This window comes from Talpa europaea (genome assembly GCF_964194135.1).
Source record: "Talpa europaea genome assembly, chromosome: 3".
Taxonomy (NCBI): domain Eukaryota; kingdom Metazoa; phylum Chordata; class Mammalia; order Eulipotyphla; family Talpidae; genus Talpa; species Talpa europaea.
In genome coordinates, this window is record NC_140069.1 from 145,627,338 (window position 1) to 145,644,136 (window position 16,799).

At 38.6% G+C, this 16,799-nt stretch overlaps 1 protein-coding gene across 1 annotated transcript in view; it reads left to right on the forward strand.

Annotated features, from left to right (window-relative positions):
- Positions 1 to 254: 254 nt before the first annotated feature.
- CNTNAP2 (contactin associated protein 2) overlaps positions 255 to 16,799 on the forward strand; it is a gene marked incomplete at both ends in the record, with an annotated part of 1,573,870 nt that continues 1,557,325 nt past the window's right edge. The window contains one exon of the mRNA XM_084230860.1: positions 255 to 351. Coding sequence (XP_084086986.1) covers positions 255 to 351 — 97 coding nt within the window. The remainder of the gene's footprint in view (positions 352 to 16,799) is intronic.

Below are 16,799 nucleotides of genomic sequence, written 5' to 3' on the forward strand. Positions count from 1 at the left end.
TTCTTCCCCCTGGCATTTCACTGGCTGGCAGCGCAGGAGGCGAGACCCGCACGCAGGGACCCGGCGGCCGCGACTCCCCGGCGCTCCGAGCCCCGCAGCGCGGGCGCCCGAGGGGGCGAGCGGGGCAGCGACACCGCGCCGGGGGCCGGCGGGCTCGGGCCGGGCCGGGCCGGGCCGGCCGCGTCCAGGGAGAGCCGAGAGGCGCGGCGTCCCACCGCAGCCCGCGCGGGGAGCGCGCGAGCCGCGCGCCCAGGATGGTGGCGGCGCCGGGAGCCGGCTGCGGGGCAGCGCTTTCGCTCTGGATCGTCGGCAGCCTCCTCTGCAGGGCCTGGACGGCGCCCGCCGCGTCCCGTAAGTAGCCCTCGCGCCCGGGCCGCGCCGGGGCCAGCTCCGAGGGGCGCCGCGCTCTGCGCCCCTGGCGCGCGGGGCCCGGGCCGCTGTCAGGCGCGGCGGCCCCTGCGGCAGCCCCCGAACTCCGAGCCCCGCGCGCCTGCCCGGGGGGAGCGGGTCTCGGCGCGGGGATGTTTCTGCAAAGTTGCTCCTGGTCCTGGAGAGGGTGGGCGCGCGGGGAGGGAGCTGGCGCGGTCGGGGGCGGCGCGGCGGGGGCTCGCCGGCCACTCGGGGGGTCGCGTGGAGGGAGTTGGTGGCCTTTGGCTGGGGGGGGGGTCAGTGCAGGGAGAGTGGCGACTGTGGCTAACATAAGTTTCCCTTTTTGATTGGTGGGCTGGACGCAGGTGAGCGCGCACCTGGGGGTGGGAGAGGATGCGTTTGGAGCACCTGGAGTTTGGCACCCAGGGGTGGCGCTTTGACCAACCCCCCTCGCCCCCCTCCAGCAAGTTCAGGGCCATTTAGTGCTTGCTCAGGAAAATGAAGGCTGAGTCCAGTTGCCTGAGTCTTTGGCACTTGGAGGCGATGCGCTCCGCCGGGACCGCGGGGGCTGAGCAGCGTTTGTGCAGCAAAGAGCAGATTTCTGTAGAGTTCTCCAGAAAAGCGTGCGGTTCTGTATGCTGATCTGTGTTAGTTGCCTTAAAAAAATGAAGATTGCTCGTGTTTTTGCGTGGTTAGAAGGAGTAGAAAGAAATGGAAGATTCCAGCCCACCCTCCGCATTGCCTCGAGGTGCAGCCTGCGCGTCCAGGGGGACCAGTGTGGCTCGCGGCCGTGGAAGGGTTAAATTCTGGGGCGGTTGTCGGTGGGAGTCTCAGGACCGTGTTCTTCTTCAGCGGGTCCTTGATTCTGAGAATGAGAAAGGGAGTTAAAGAAGAATCGTGGAGATTTTAGAATTTAAAAAGGACTGGTTTGCAGTCAGGAAAAAAAGTTCAGTGTTTTACAGAATTCATCATCCCTTAGGGGCCTGTCCCTGTGAGGTCTGGGGGTGCAGGAAGGCAGCTTTACCTATAGGTGAATAGGAGTGTTCTTGTTCCAGTGTGTAAATATTAATGGAGTAAGCAATGGAAAAGGAATTTATAAGTAGCCCCTAAGAATCCACTACATAATGATGAGAGGAACCTGTATTACTGTTTTCACAAATTTTCCCCAATGCAGCATTTGCTTCTCATTTCTGGCACTTAGAGACCTGTCAGACTCACTTAATGGCAATCTAAGTTTGTGATGAACTTGGAAAAAAATATAGTTTTTCTTCAAAGATGAGTAAACTTAAAAAAAAAATTATTATTTGATATAGTATTATCATCAGTTTTCTAGATTTAAAGAAATTGGGAGAATATCATGATTGATATTATTTACATCAATATGTATTAGGAAACTATCCTGATGAAATTTCAGTTTCTGTTCATTGTATGGTTTATATAGAACTGCCACTTTTTTTCAGAAAAGTTAAGTAGATTCACTGACGGAAGGCCTTGTATCCAGGAGTTTTCTGGAGTCTGTATGTAATCTTTTGTACACTTGATTATAATGGATCATCTGGCCCCGTCACCACATGCTAGGAATGGGACACAGAAAGCCTTTGGGTTAATATCCTGTGAATGGCAGAGTTGTGATTTTGGAAATATGCTCTTAATTCTTACAAGTTGGTTAGAATGTAGGGATAGGGAAGAGCAGAGACTGTTACGCTAAGAGAGTTCATAGTTACAGGTGATTATTAAGACTTGCTATTTAATTCATTTTTCTTTTTTCTTTTAAACATGTATTGGCACAAGAGGATATTTTTATTTTCATGTGAACTTAAACTGTGTGGCCAAAACCCAGAGTTATCCCCTCTCCTGGAAACAAATCAAATAATAAGAATGGCACAGCCTTTATCCTATAGAATGAACTTTGCATATTCAGTATTTTAAATTTTCTATTTTTACACTTCATGAAAAATTGTATTTATATTGTATAGCGTTCTAAAGGAGAATGTCCATTATTTTCTTAATTCGAAAAACATGCAAAGGAGGAAGAAGTGGTAACTGCACAAATCTAAGATAATGAGCAACTCAACCAGGAGAGGTCATCACAAGACAAAAAGTAGCAGAGAAACCTGAAAGTAACACTTCTCTTTGGTGCACATTTGTTAAATATGATGACTGTGCTAAAACTTTCTGTCCCCGAATAATTTTGTAATCTGATAGGCATTTTTAGAGGATACTGGTAGTATTCTTCATTTCAAACCCATGTCATAGCAAACATATCTTTGCTTCTGGCTTAGTTCTTTTCCTGTGTTGGTGGAAAGCATATAAAAGTGTCACTGTGAATACGAGTTTTCTTTACCTAGCGCTTTCTTACCGCAACTAAAATGAACTTTAAGGAAGTTCATCTCTCGGAATAAGCAGAAATAGAATCTAATTTCTTAGCGGATCGTGAGACTGAGCTGCCCTTGAGCTGATGGACCCTGTCGCCTCCCTGTGCAGCTGCAGACATAAGTGTGAAGAAGTTGAATATCTTACTCTTAGATCACATTTGAAAGCTACTTCTTATGACAAGGAGTTTTCAGTTAGTATTTCATTACTTGAATTTATTCTTATACTAAATATCGCCCTATCTAGTGTTCTCTGGCAAAGGTCACTTTATTTTTATAGAAGCTATAATTCTGCTGTCACATTTGAAAAGTGTTATTTCAGTGACCAAATACTTTCTCACTAATAGGTTTTTAGATATAAAGTATATATTTAAATGCACACATGCAAGCACACACATATATGGTAAAATCCTTAAATATGTTACATCATCTGTAGACACATAACATGATTGATTATAGGATGTATAGTATTTCATATGCCCAGCATTGCATATTTATATATTTTCTGATGTCTTTCAAAGAATTTAACTTGCTTACAGGTATGTAAAGAGGTCTTTTCGCATGCAAGACTTTAAAGGAGCTAATACAACAGTATTAAAAATAATAGTATTTTAGTCTGTTTTTTCTCTCCTCAAATTATATATGACCCCCAAATGGTACCTTTCAGAGAATTAGATTAATGTAAGAAATATAAATAAGTATCAAAGCAAATATAATTAGTTTACCGTGAGCACAGACTTAGTAATGAGTTTGTCTTAATAAAATGATTTTAAATAAAAATGTGCTTAAGGCTAGCAAAATGCATTGGTGGGTAAGAGGTGGTACATTATTTACTTACTTCAAACTAATAATAAGGATGTTATTACTTACTCATTAGAGATAAGTATAGAATACTGATTTCATTTAGGTACCGCTATTCAGGAAATCAGACCCTGCTTCAACATCCGAAGATAGTAAAATTGGATTAAAAAAGGAATCGTGAATTCAATATAGGTTTGATTAACCTTCATACTGTTATAAACATGTAGCATATTCTTAGATGACAGATAACATCAGTGTTGTTTGAGGCACAATATATTTTAAAAATCACTTTTCTGACATTTTAATTTCTGTTCCAAATGGCAGTGCGTTTCAAACTCTACCACTTCTCTGAGATTTTAAACCACTTATCTTAATTAGTAAATTCTTCCCAAGGAAAAACTTACAGTCTTTAAAAGGAATTAATAAGTCTTCTTGCCAGATGGATTTTTTTTTTTCTGCTTGCACATAAAAAGGATTTTCATCATCCTCTGATTTCCTTGCTTTTTTATAAAGTAGTTGTTACTTATTTGTTCTAAGTTGTGTGCAGAAGAGGAATAGATTCTGAGCTCAGATTTTCTGAATTCAAACCTAGCATGTTTTAAACATGCTATCTGTATAGTGAATGATGTTGATGGAATGAAAAAAAAAACATGTATTTTAAATCTATTCGATTTCAGAGTAGCTTTAGTTTACATTTATGGCAACTTGCAGAGTTCAACAGGCGTACATAGTAATTCAAACATCAAAATTATCTTATGGAAATGAAAAATGTTATATGTATATCAGTATCTGAAATCAAATGTAGTGAGAGTTTCTAGAAAAATACCTATTTTAAGAAAAGTTCTTGCAAGCAAAGTCTGTTTCTATAATCATCTAATATTTGCATGTGAGAATAAAATTGTGTGTTTATGTGTGCCTTTAATGAATTTGCTTGCTGTAGGTAAAATGCAAGAATAATGATGAAGTGATATTTATAGTCCCTAACTTTTCCATTGAGAAGCTTTAGAATTATTCCCAACACACCAAGGTGTCCCCTCTCCTGGCGTCTGTGACACCTGGATGGTCTAGGTGTGACCGAGGAAAGATGTAGAGGAAACCCCACTTGTGACACTCTGAGCCTGCCTCCCTAAAGGTGACTCTTCCCTTCCCAGGGGAGGCAGAGTGACTTACCTGTTGGCTGACTCTGGGAGGAGGCTGTAGCATAGCTGAACCCCTGCTTCTTCCTTCAGCTGCCTGTAGAAGTTACAGGTGCTGCTGGCAGGCACAAGAACATACTGTGATGCTCGGCCTTCAGTAACCTCCGTGATTGTATGAGGAGGTTTTGCTGTCCATCCTTTGTCTAACAATATCTAATTTTAAAATGAGGGTTAATGCACCCCATTCTTGCCATAATATATGCCCAGGTCCCCCTCATTGCTGATTATCATGTCAAGGGTCATAATGCTCCCTATCCTTGGCTTCTTTTCTAATCTACAACTCAGGCTGAGAAGAGAGTGGTATTTGTGGTGCCTACCAAATCTAAAGTCATTAATTGCCATTAATAAGCTTATTTAGTGTTGGACTAAATGAACATGAGAAAATGTTTGCACCAGCAATGAAATAAGACTTGGGTGTTTCTTTTTTTCTTCTGATGTTGAATTGGAGATTTCTAGCTATGGTTGTCAAGCCCTTCAGTTAATTAATTAAGATCTGTGTGGTCCTATAAGTGATATTTATTTCCGACCCTTATAATGACATTTCTCTCTCTATGAGCAACAGCTTATTACTTTGAACACATCGTGGCAATGGACATCACTTGATTCATATTAGAAGGCCGTAAAGAATATTTAGGAAGAGGTTTTAGTGTTGGTGATGAAATTCTCCAGAGTAAAATGTCATCATGCTTGTTTTTAATAGATCTGAGTTTTATTTGAATACCTTAACATAAGCATTTGGGTAGCACACGGGCTACTTTCCAGCACATTCTAGTATTGTTTATTGTTTTTGGCTGTGTGCTGTATGCGTTAAAGAATGACTGCTTTATTATATCACTTGAGAAACACAGCAGGTGTGTCAGGATTTCAGCATGTCATAATTGGGTATTTACATTGCTTCTCTTATTAACAATGCAGAAATAGACAACCTCATTCAAATACTTATAAAGACTGGGATGCTTGATCAAAGAATATATTTTTGACACTTATTTTTTAAGCAGCTCCTGATTGAGTTCCATAAATTGGTAATAACTTGCATTTTAACACCAATTGATGAGGGTTGTTTTGTTTTGTTTTGTTTTGTTATTTAAGGATCCAGGCATCAACAGACATTATTATGTTTATTTTTTGCTTATGGATTTGAATAGCCAGTGTTTGTTGAATGTTCCCTTCAGGCCAGGGATCTGATCTAATAGTCTGACCATTTAGTCCTTATGACAGCACTTTAGTTTGCAGATGAGTATCCTGGGGCAGTTCCTGGAGTAGCTTGCCCAGGACACCAGTGTGCTTAAGTCCTGCCTTTAAAGCCAGCGCTCTTAACTATGACACCCCTGCCTCAATTGGTGTTTGCATTGGATTTCCAGATCTCTGACCAATATTGAGTTTCACCTTCATCTAGGCAATATTTTAAGAGTTAATTAACTGGTTGTATAGAGTTATAAGGGAAAAAGCCTGTTATCATGTTTTCTTTTTGCATACTTGTTGCAAATTGTTTCATATTCCAGTGACTTCACATTATATTTGTAAACAACTATGTATAGGATGTAAATAGAGGAATATAACTTAGCTTAATACTATTGATATTAAATAATAATAGAATGTCTTTTATGTTCTTCCTCTTCATCAGAAAGTAGTTACTTGACAAGGTAAATCATTTGGGTATTATTCGCATACTTTTAAAAGTCATATGGTGAAAATATCTATTTAAACTATGTAAAATACTTGCAAAAATACTTTTTTTTAATACACATAAAAACTTTTTAAAACTGGTTGTCAGGAAGCAATTTGCAATCTTTATCCAAACTGTGGCCATGATTGTCACAACTGAGGTCAACCTGTATATCTGTAACCATTGCTTTGCCCTCAGTTTCATGTTAACAGCTAACCAGAGTGTTTTTCTTGAGTCTTTCTGAGAGGCAAACTTCTCACTTAATGGCAGTGGGAAATATTCGCCTCAAAAATATTTGCTTAAGTAATTCCTGGCTTTCTGGCTTCTATCTGTCCTCTGTTCTCCATTTCCATCACTACGGGTCTAGGTAGGATCTTCAGCATTTCTCTCCTGGAGTTAAATTAGCAGCCTCCTAATTAATACACCTGCATCCTGGCTTCTGATCTTTCTGGTTTATCATCAAGATCTACGCTAGAAGTATGTTTCTGAAACACAGACTTTGTCCGAGTACTCCATTCCTCTGGTTCTTGCCTGTTGTTATGATGCCTGTCTCCTCAGCTCAACATTTGCACCCTGTATTCGAACCACACTGAAATCTTTGCGGTTTCTCCAATAAGAGCATCATCTTTCCAACCTCTTAAACGATGTGACATTCTCTACCTATACCTGTTTGATTTATGCTCATGTAGGAGAAATTCATTTATGGTCTAAGCCTCAGAACTTTGGAGCAATGTGGGGGTAGCGTGGTCTTTAGTTCATTGCAGGTAAAATACTGAGATCATACACAAGGTCTTTGCTATCTGAATTTACAAGGAATATAGTTAAGACAAAAAAGGCAAATATAATGCAATCTTAGAAATTACTCTAATTTGCTGACATAGAATAAAGTCAAAGAAGTGCATTTTTAAAGAGTAAAACACAGATACTTGTCTGTCATAATGTCAGCGTTAGCCTATCATTTAAAGGGAAATAAGGAACCATAATGTGAAACTGGCATCTCCTACCCTTTCCCAAAGGGCTGTCTTTGGGGGATTTTCTGTTTCACTTAAGCCATATGGTTGGTCAGATTCCTTAAAAATCTGTGTATGACTTCCCTTTCTAACACACTTGCCTCAGAGAAATACCTGTATTCTCCTGCAAATTGCAGACAGACGTCAACAAAATAATTATTGTGCCCAAAGGTACTTTAAATAGAGTGCTTAAGATGTCAAAAAATCTTATAAATAATAGAGGTAGTTTCAGAGAAACTTGATAATTATGTATATTTAGTATATAATCTAGCATTTTAGTTGATATTGTCAAAGGTGGTGTGAAATGTCAGTAATTGTAAGTTTGATTTTTAATATGACAAAAATAACCTCCGATAAGTACAAAACAGAGGGACTTATATTTTGCTTGTTTATACATTCAGTGAATTGTCTTTCTCCTTATGTTGGGAATTTTATTCTCGCTGTAACTCAAAATATCTCATAGCCACTGAGATCCTTGTCTTTTCAAAATCGACCAATCCAGCAAAACTTGTTTAACATTTTTTAGCGTTTACAATGACTCTCCAGGCTCTGCATGCTGGTAACACAGGTATTCTCTTTTCTTTTAGCCCCAGTTTGTATAGGTAGAACCCACGTTTTGTTCTTCGTCAACAGAGAATAGGGGTTATATTCAAGGAACTAGACTTCCATACACATCTTTTATATTACTAGACACAGTATTTATTAGTTACATATATTTTTTTATATAAAAGTTGTCAATTACCTCTCAGCTGGAATACTCAAAGCTTAATGATGCTCCATTATTTAAATCTCAGTTTCATTTTTATACACTTCTTACTTTTGTCAAGTTCTCCTTTATACTGACACAAAATTTACATCTTCATAAATTCCCATTAGTTCTAGTTGAGTTTTATGGTAATAAATTTTAATATTTACGTATTTATTCCACTATCATCAACTTTTAAAAGATGAATAACAAAAAGTCTGATTAAATGTAATTTTAATATTTAGTTACCATTTTTCAGATAACTGCTTAGATCTCAAAAATTAATACCATATATTAGGAGATAAAACTATGATATCTATGTATATATTTTCTCCAGATTACTTATAACCATTCTGCATAAGCAGTGTCAAACAAATACAATTGAATTGCATTTACATGGTTTAGTTTTGCACATAGATGGTGTTTCCAGCTAAGTTGTAGCAACAATTACAGATTTCCAAAAATTTTGAATTTTTCCTTTTTTGATAGCTAAAGCCTTGTCATCAGAAGTAATATCTTTATCATATTAGTTACAACAAAGGTTGTCTGTAAATACTTATCCTCATTTTTACACATACTTATATCTAACATGTCTGTCTCTATGAATAAAAAAGCAAAAATGAAACAGGTAACTATTTCAGAGGACTTCATTCTAAAGTAGCAGGATATATTTAAATGGTAGTTTATACCTATGTGCTCAATGTAAATGGCACCATATTCTTGTCATTCAATTTATTATCTATTCTTTGCCCATAGCATATTAGGAAAATAAGAGGACAATTTGAGTCTTCCTAGATGGCAGCCTGGTTGAATGTTATATAATTATTATATCCAATGCTCTGAGGTAGTTTAGCTTTACACAGATTGTATAATCATGCCAAATATAAATTTTGGAATTGAAAATGTGTTGTTACTGCACATTTTTAGATTATAGGTGGTAAAATGAGAGGACCATGTACATGTATGTTCCAATGAAATATCAGAATCTTGTAAATATAAATGTCATTATTGCTTTGATCAAATTGGCATCAAAAGGCCTTTTTGTAAAAGGCTTTCAAATCTGTTTGTTCATTTATATGTTCATAATTATAGTATTTAGCACCTCTCATACTGTGTTTGTTTCGACATGTTGGACATGCAAATGGCAAATGCACAAGTGACTCAGCCATAGACAGACTGAGCTGGTGATTGCAGGGCCTGGGCCTGGGGCTGTCAGTGACCAACTGCCTAAGGCACTCGCCGAGAGGGGCTGCTCAGAGCCATGCATTGAAGATGAGTGTATTTCGGAAAATTTAGTGATCTGGGCCTGGAACTAAATTTATTCATTCCCTACCCCATATATCCTTTATGGGCTTACTTTTCTTTTAAAGGTTAATTTTTATTTATTTATGCATATTAGAGCTGGGGTGTAGGCCAGAGGTGCAGGGGGTGAGAGGATTCACCAGAGACAGAGTGGGGAGCAGAACATGCAGATCTACGGAAATACACTGTTGAGGGGAGCAGCGGGGAGACAGGAGAGGTCTGCTGTGCCATGTGGGTCAGCTCCCTGATGAGGGATTGAACTCGTCCTGCAGTGGCTGCAGATAGCTTCATAGTGCTGAGACTTCACCCTTTATGTCACGAGGGAGGTCCTGTAAGCTTTCTTATCACACATTCACTTTCCAAAATTTTGGTAGAAACAGTTGCATTACATAATACACGTCTAGATGTCACATATCTTATGACATAACTCTTCTTTCAAAATTATTGTTACGGCCCTTTTTCTCTTTTATATTATTTGACATTAGTAAGTTACCTTTAGTCTCCCTTTTATTTATTCGGCATGATAAAATAAAATTATTTTAGTATTTCAGCCAGTATAGCTTTGTGAGTCCATCAGTGGGCCATTAAAGAAACCCTCCCCACCATGGCATTTTAGTTAGAATCTGAAGAGTAAGTGGGAAACCAGGCAAGAAGAGGGGAGAGCAGGAATGTTCCAGCAGAGGATGACAGCTGTGGAGGTCTGACTTTGCCCACGTTTGGACCTCACTTTGATAAGGAGGTGTTCAGTGGCTTTGGAATAAGTTCTTTGTAAAACATGTACCAAAAAGATAGTTTTAAAAGAGTGAATGACACTGCTTCATATCACTTGCTGCTTGATAAATAGTGAGAATATAAATCTTGACTGGTTAAAAGGTGGACAATAAGCATTTATTATCTTTTAAACTCCTTACTATATGTCCTATCAATTTTGTTAAAAATATGTATTAAGGTAGTCTTATACTGGATGGATGAATTCGACTATCTGCCAAATATGCTCTCTAGAATAAAAAGCATGTAAATTGCTCTGTATAGGAAGCTCAGCATGGATCTGGGTGTAGGGCAGGAATACGTATTTTAAAATAGTCTAAAGAATATTAAATCTTTAAAACTTTGGGAACATTTTATATTTCTGTTTTGCTATTTTTTTTTTTTCTTGTAGGTCTCTAGTTAATGGCATGAACTACAAATAATTGCAGTCTACTTTGCATCAACCTACAGTGGCAGATTTGGTTAGGCAGTCCTCACCCAGGGAAACAAAAATCAGAATACGAGTTGGAAGTGTTATATGTTTGTGTGTTTTTATTCATCTTCCATAAAGTTTCAGGCACTAGTGTCTTGTGTGTGTGGCAGGGTTCCCAACTCTATTATCTGTGACAAAATGTCTTTATTGTCACAGTTACTCTCCATAGAGGTGTGAAATAAATTGTCCTTCACAATGAATGGTGATCTCATCCTAGAAGCTTCAATAAAGCACGTTGTAACCTAATGTTCTATACTCACTGCTGAAATTTGGTTTTATACTGATTGTCTGCTGAAATGTGTTGACATTGATTTGGTAAAAAGAGTAATTTTTTTAAAGAATCTACATATTCTTTTTTTTTAAAGAATCTACATATTCTGGGAAATGTCTTGTACTGGTTATTAGCACAGGCTTTTGTATCAAAAAAAGAGTGGGTTTTCTCGCTGATTTTGTCCTTTAGTCATCTTAGAGAAACTACATATAGTTTTGAGTCCCAGATTTTTAAGATTTAAAATGATGGAATAAAAGTAACTACATGTAAGACTTGCTGGAAGTATTAAATAGAGAATATGCAGTGGCTGCTCCATGCTCATCGATTGACTTTTTAAAAGTTTCTGTTTTTTTAATGCATTAAATATTTAGTGTACAGTCTATGAGTATAAAACTAGACTACGTCTGTTACTATTGTAAAAATCACCGTTAGTACCTAGGACCATTTTTCATAATTTAGTTGGGAGCTAAGACTTATATTCCAAACAACCAGCAAAAATAAGACCAGTGTATTTTCTCATTTCCATATACTACCACGATTGTCAAAAAGTAAGATAACAGTGTCGTTCAAATATATTAAAAAACTTAATTGAACAAAGTAACTCATATGAATCTATGGTGATTGAATTTATAATTTGTTGTATCATGTATGACTATATGGTAGTGTTATATTCCACACACACAGATGTTATTAACAACTCCTTTTTCTGATAAGAGTATATTTTAAAGCATATGCATACAAAGTATAAAATATGAAAAGTATAGTCAGGATTTATTAAAAGTATAATCTATTTAATGTAGTCTGCTTTACAGTGTAATAGGTGTTCCGTTACCTTACTCACAAATGTTTCAGAACAACACATTTGCAAATCTGTGAGTTTGTGGGCATGAGGCAATACCCAAAGCATAAACATTTTACTCTGGTCTCAGCCATATGTGTAGCTTGTAGAAAGCTTGTTTTCTGAAATGTGATGGAAAGTTTATAAAAAGAAATTGACTTTTTTTTTAATTGTTGAATTTGACTATCCAAATATCTGGCAAGCTGGTAAATCAAACAGTGAAAATTATTTTAGGTCTCTGAAAATCAGTGCCCAGAATTTTGGTTGTTTCAACTAAAATGTTTATACACTTTTCTTTTTTCTTTTTTAATGAAAACATTTGTATGTCTACTAAAAACAGCTTACTGTGATGTGCTCTGAAGATTATAAAAACTTTGGGGACAGAGTCTCTGTCCTGAAATGTTTTATAATTTGGAGGAAGGCAGAAGACACACACAATTAAAATGTTAAAATAAGCACTTTGCTTTAATAAAAGCTACACCATTTTCTTGCACAGTTCCCGGCAAAATTAACCACTAGATTTTGCTCCATGAAGGTAGGAATTGCAAATGAAAGGATTGTAGAAGTGATGGAGAAAGTTGGTCTCTGGACAGTTAGACTCTGAGACATGTTCTAAGGCCCTATCACTCGTCCTTATTGAATTTTGTCATTCTCTTTCCTGGGGCTCAGCAGACCTTGAATGGGTCAGCCTGACCGCGTCAGCCCAGGTGATTCTATTCATCATTTTCTGTCTGGGGTTGGAAAGTCAACGTATTACACACTTATTTCACAGTTTCCAAATCCCCCACCCCCGCTTCAATTTTGAATATTATTTTTAGCAGGGAGAAGTACTTAAACTGTCATTTAGATAAAGGGAATGACAGAGCAATGAATGGAGAAGGTCAACACTCTGGTCCTACCTCTGGGAAATTCACAATCACTTATGAGGACCTCTTGCAGTTTACTTCACTCTAGTTTTATTGTTTTTTGTGCCTTCCTGTTCTTCCCACCAAACTGGAAGAGAGATGAGGTGAAATGAAAAAAAAAAAAAAAACAAAAACAAAAACAAAAAAACTTGGTTACACCCGGGGGAGAGAAAAACCACCAGTCTTGATTTCGTCACACAATTGAAATTAGCAATGAGAACTTATCCAGAAATTCTGTGTCAAATAATTTGTTGCTCTTTCTCACCAGACCCTGGAATATTAAAATATATATACATATTTTGTTCTTGGATGATATTGTCACCATTAGAGATAATTCCATATGCATTTACAAATGTCACTACTAATTTTTACAATAATTCGTTGATATTTTATTCAGAGAATTTTGCTAAGGAGAGAAATAACATTTACCACATATACATGTGTTATTTAAAGAGCAGACATTTACAAAGGCAATCTCTTAACCTATATTTCAAAGGTACTCTTAAAAGTTACTACTTTGGAAGGAAGTAAATAATATTGAATATAATTATAGCATACTTGCCCATAATATATCTACATTGCAACTTGATAGTTACAAGATACTTGTAGTTATTTTTTTAAAGATTTACTTAATTTATGCATATAAGAGCTGAGGTACAGGCCAGAGGTGGGGGGGGGGTGAGAGGATTTACCAGAGACAGGGTGGGGAGCAGAACATGCAGACTGAAGAAATACACTGTTGAGGGGAGCAGCGGGGAGACAGGAGAGGTCTGCTGTGCCATGTGGGTTGCTCCCTGGCCAGCCGGGGGATTGAACTCATGCTGCAGAGGCCGTGGACAGTTTCATAGGTTGCGTCTTAACCCCTTGTACCACCAGGGAGGCACCCCCTGTAGTTATATATATTTTTTAATTTATTTATTTATACAAGTACTGGGTATAGTCAGAAGTGCGGGAGGGTGAGAGAATTCACCAGAGACAGAGCGGGGAACAGAGCAGGCAGAAGGACCGAAGTACACTGCTGAGGAGCAGTGGGCGCAGCAGGAGAGGTCTGTGTGCCATATGGGACCCTCGCTGGTGGCAGGGGATCCATCTGGCGCTGTAGAGGCTGTGGGCAGCTTTGAAGCCCAGTGCTCAACCGCTGCGCCACCAGGGGAGGCTCCCTGTAGTTATTTTTTAATGGCACTGATATGCTTAATATTCTTCAGTATTTACCTTTGGCTTTACTATTATGCTCTATGCTTATAAGATTCATATTTTAATAGAATCAATTAGTTGGATTACTCCATACCTTGAGATGGATAGCAGCTGCGTTTAAAGAAAGATGCATGCATTTATATAATGCTAGTGAGCCCAGGCTTTGCTAGAAAAATGTATCTGATATTCTTATTACAATGCGTTCCATGCCAGTTGTTTGTGTTTTAAGGGACATAGTGTTATCATAAGGTTATTTTGGGATTTGAGTAATACACCACTTCACACAGAGATCAATATAGAACTTGCTATATAATTTTTTACACTTTCAATATCTTTGCAGCTTAACGCTGTAACATTGACCATAGATCAAAGGCATTACCTTCATGGAATTTGATGTAAGATAAATCATAGTCTGCAAGAGCCAGATGATTATGTATCTATAACAAAACTTATAAATGTCTGCATCTCCTATTGTAATCATATTTCAGATTATAACCTGTGCAAAAGTAGGTTTTTTAGCAGATGATCAGTTTACTGAGATAGATGTTGGTCTACATGGGGCCAAGCATGGGTGTTTGTTGGGTGTTGAGTCAGTCAACATTGGAGCTGGTATTGAGAAGCTTGGTGTATCAGAAGTGGGAATGTCACGGAATAGTACTTATCACCTGTTCATAGGCACGTGAACCTGCTGGCTGATTCAGATGCTGCAAGTCTGGATTGGGACCTAAAAAGGGCATTTCTACTAAGTTCTCAAGTGATGCTCATACTGAGGTTGGTCCCTGGACCACACGTTGAGTAGCAAGGTGTAATGGCAGGATGGCCACAGGACAGGATCTCTATGATTCGATCAGACAGGGCATAAGAGGGAGTCCTAGGTGCCCTCCCTGGCTTTTCAGGCTTTTATTGGGATTTTACTGGGTACACAGCAGGCAGGGAGGCGGGGAGGGTGGGAGGCTGGCAGGCCTCCCAGCCCCCAGCAAGTCTTCACTCTCTCTGGGCTCTCTGGCGTCCTCTTGTGGTCTCTGCTTCCCTGCTCTCTGCTCTTCTGTCCGTTCTGCTTTTCTTTTGCTCTTGTTCTCTCTGCTTCTGCTCTTCTTCTGGTGTCCCTGTGAGGCTGCCCTTATAAGCCCAGTCCCAGCCCAGGTGAATCCCATGTATGTATGCCCACACCCTACACCAGGTGCCCACCATCAGGCATGCATTCGGGACTGCAGAGATCCATCATCAATCCTAATGGTGGAGCCATCATGAATCCTAATGGTGGGAGGGCAGAAAAGTCTGATGCTTTTTCACTTACCCTACACAAAGTTTTAAACTTGGTATGTATAATGAAAGATTCCATAACGCATCTCTTGGTTATTTTGAAATTGAGAAGCATGCTCTAAGGGAAAAATTGAAAAAAAAAATGTATAGTCATTACATCACACCAAATAGAAGGTAGGATAGTATAGTTTATGGGATGGTTTTGGGAGAAAACACTAAAAAAGTAGATACTGGATTTTTTACAGTAACTATGGGGGTAGTCCTCAACAATTTATATAATTTCTCTAAATTTTAATTTTGCACTTATGATATTAGAAAATTAAACTAGATTACCTCTAAAACTTGTGATTTAAAAATATAATTTAAATTTATGATTAAAATTTATAATAAAAATCTATGATTCGAAAAATCAGTCTCTTCAAAAGTTTGATCTTTTATCTCTGATTGGATCTTTGGAATAGAGTCTCAGAGGTGTTTCTCACACTTTATATAATGTTTTTTTTTTTTTTTTTTTTTTTTTTTTTAATAGAGGCATGTTTTTTCTTTCTTTATTTGTTTGCTTGTTTGTTTTGTTTATACATGCACTGGGTACAGTCAGAAGCGCGGGAGGGTGAGAGAATTCACCAGAGCCAGAGTGGGGAGCAGAACAGGCAGAAGGACCGAAGTACACTGCTGAGGGGAGCAGCGGGCGGCAGGAGAGGTCTGCGCGCCATGTGGGACCCTCCTCCGGTGGCCGGGGAGCAGCCGGGGATTGAACCGGCACCGCAGAGGCCGCGGGCAGCTTCGCAACCCAGCGCTCTACCGCTGCGCCACCGGGGAGGCCCTGTTTCTCACACTTTAATAATAGGCATTTATAATACTTAACAACTTGCCTTACCAATAACAAATGCTCAATTAGTATTACTCATTAGTAATATTATAATGATTAGGGGAATGGAATCCTACGCAGTGACAACTTGTTCTAGAACATACCCTTTCCTAGAGATACATTAAATAATACAATAATAACAAAGTGGCTGTATATTTGATAATATGAGAAATAATACTTCTAATTAAACTGAGCTGTTATTACAGAATATCACAAATGCAAAGGAAGAAACAAAGCTTGCCCTCTCAAATCTAGTAAAATTCTGCTAGAAATCAATCTATTAATTACCAAAATACATTTGTCCTCATGTTTTATAAAGTGTGCGTATTCCCTCCTTTTTTATTCTAATATGAAAATAAAAATACTAAGTTTGGAAATGCCTTCAAATTGTATAGTGGGATACCCTGTTGATAAAACATAGTCACTAACATAAAATTATATATCTGGTTTCTACTTTGTAAAATGAAAAACATTCTTTTATGTGATTAAAGGTGGGGGGGAGATTTAATTAGGTGAACAGGGTCAGTGAGTGCACTCTGTGACCTTAACAGTAATTGAGTTTGGTTTTCACATTGCTTACAACCAGAAATTACCATCAGGGGTGATAGGCGGCCGCCAATAGTCTTGTTATTCTCTCGTAAATTACATGGCAATTATGCGATGGGGCGATTTTTTAGTTTTAAAAAAAGACAGCCATGTTGAGTCTTGGCTCTAGCATCACCCCCAAGGGAATCCAGAGCCTTGCTGTTGACCTAGTTT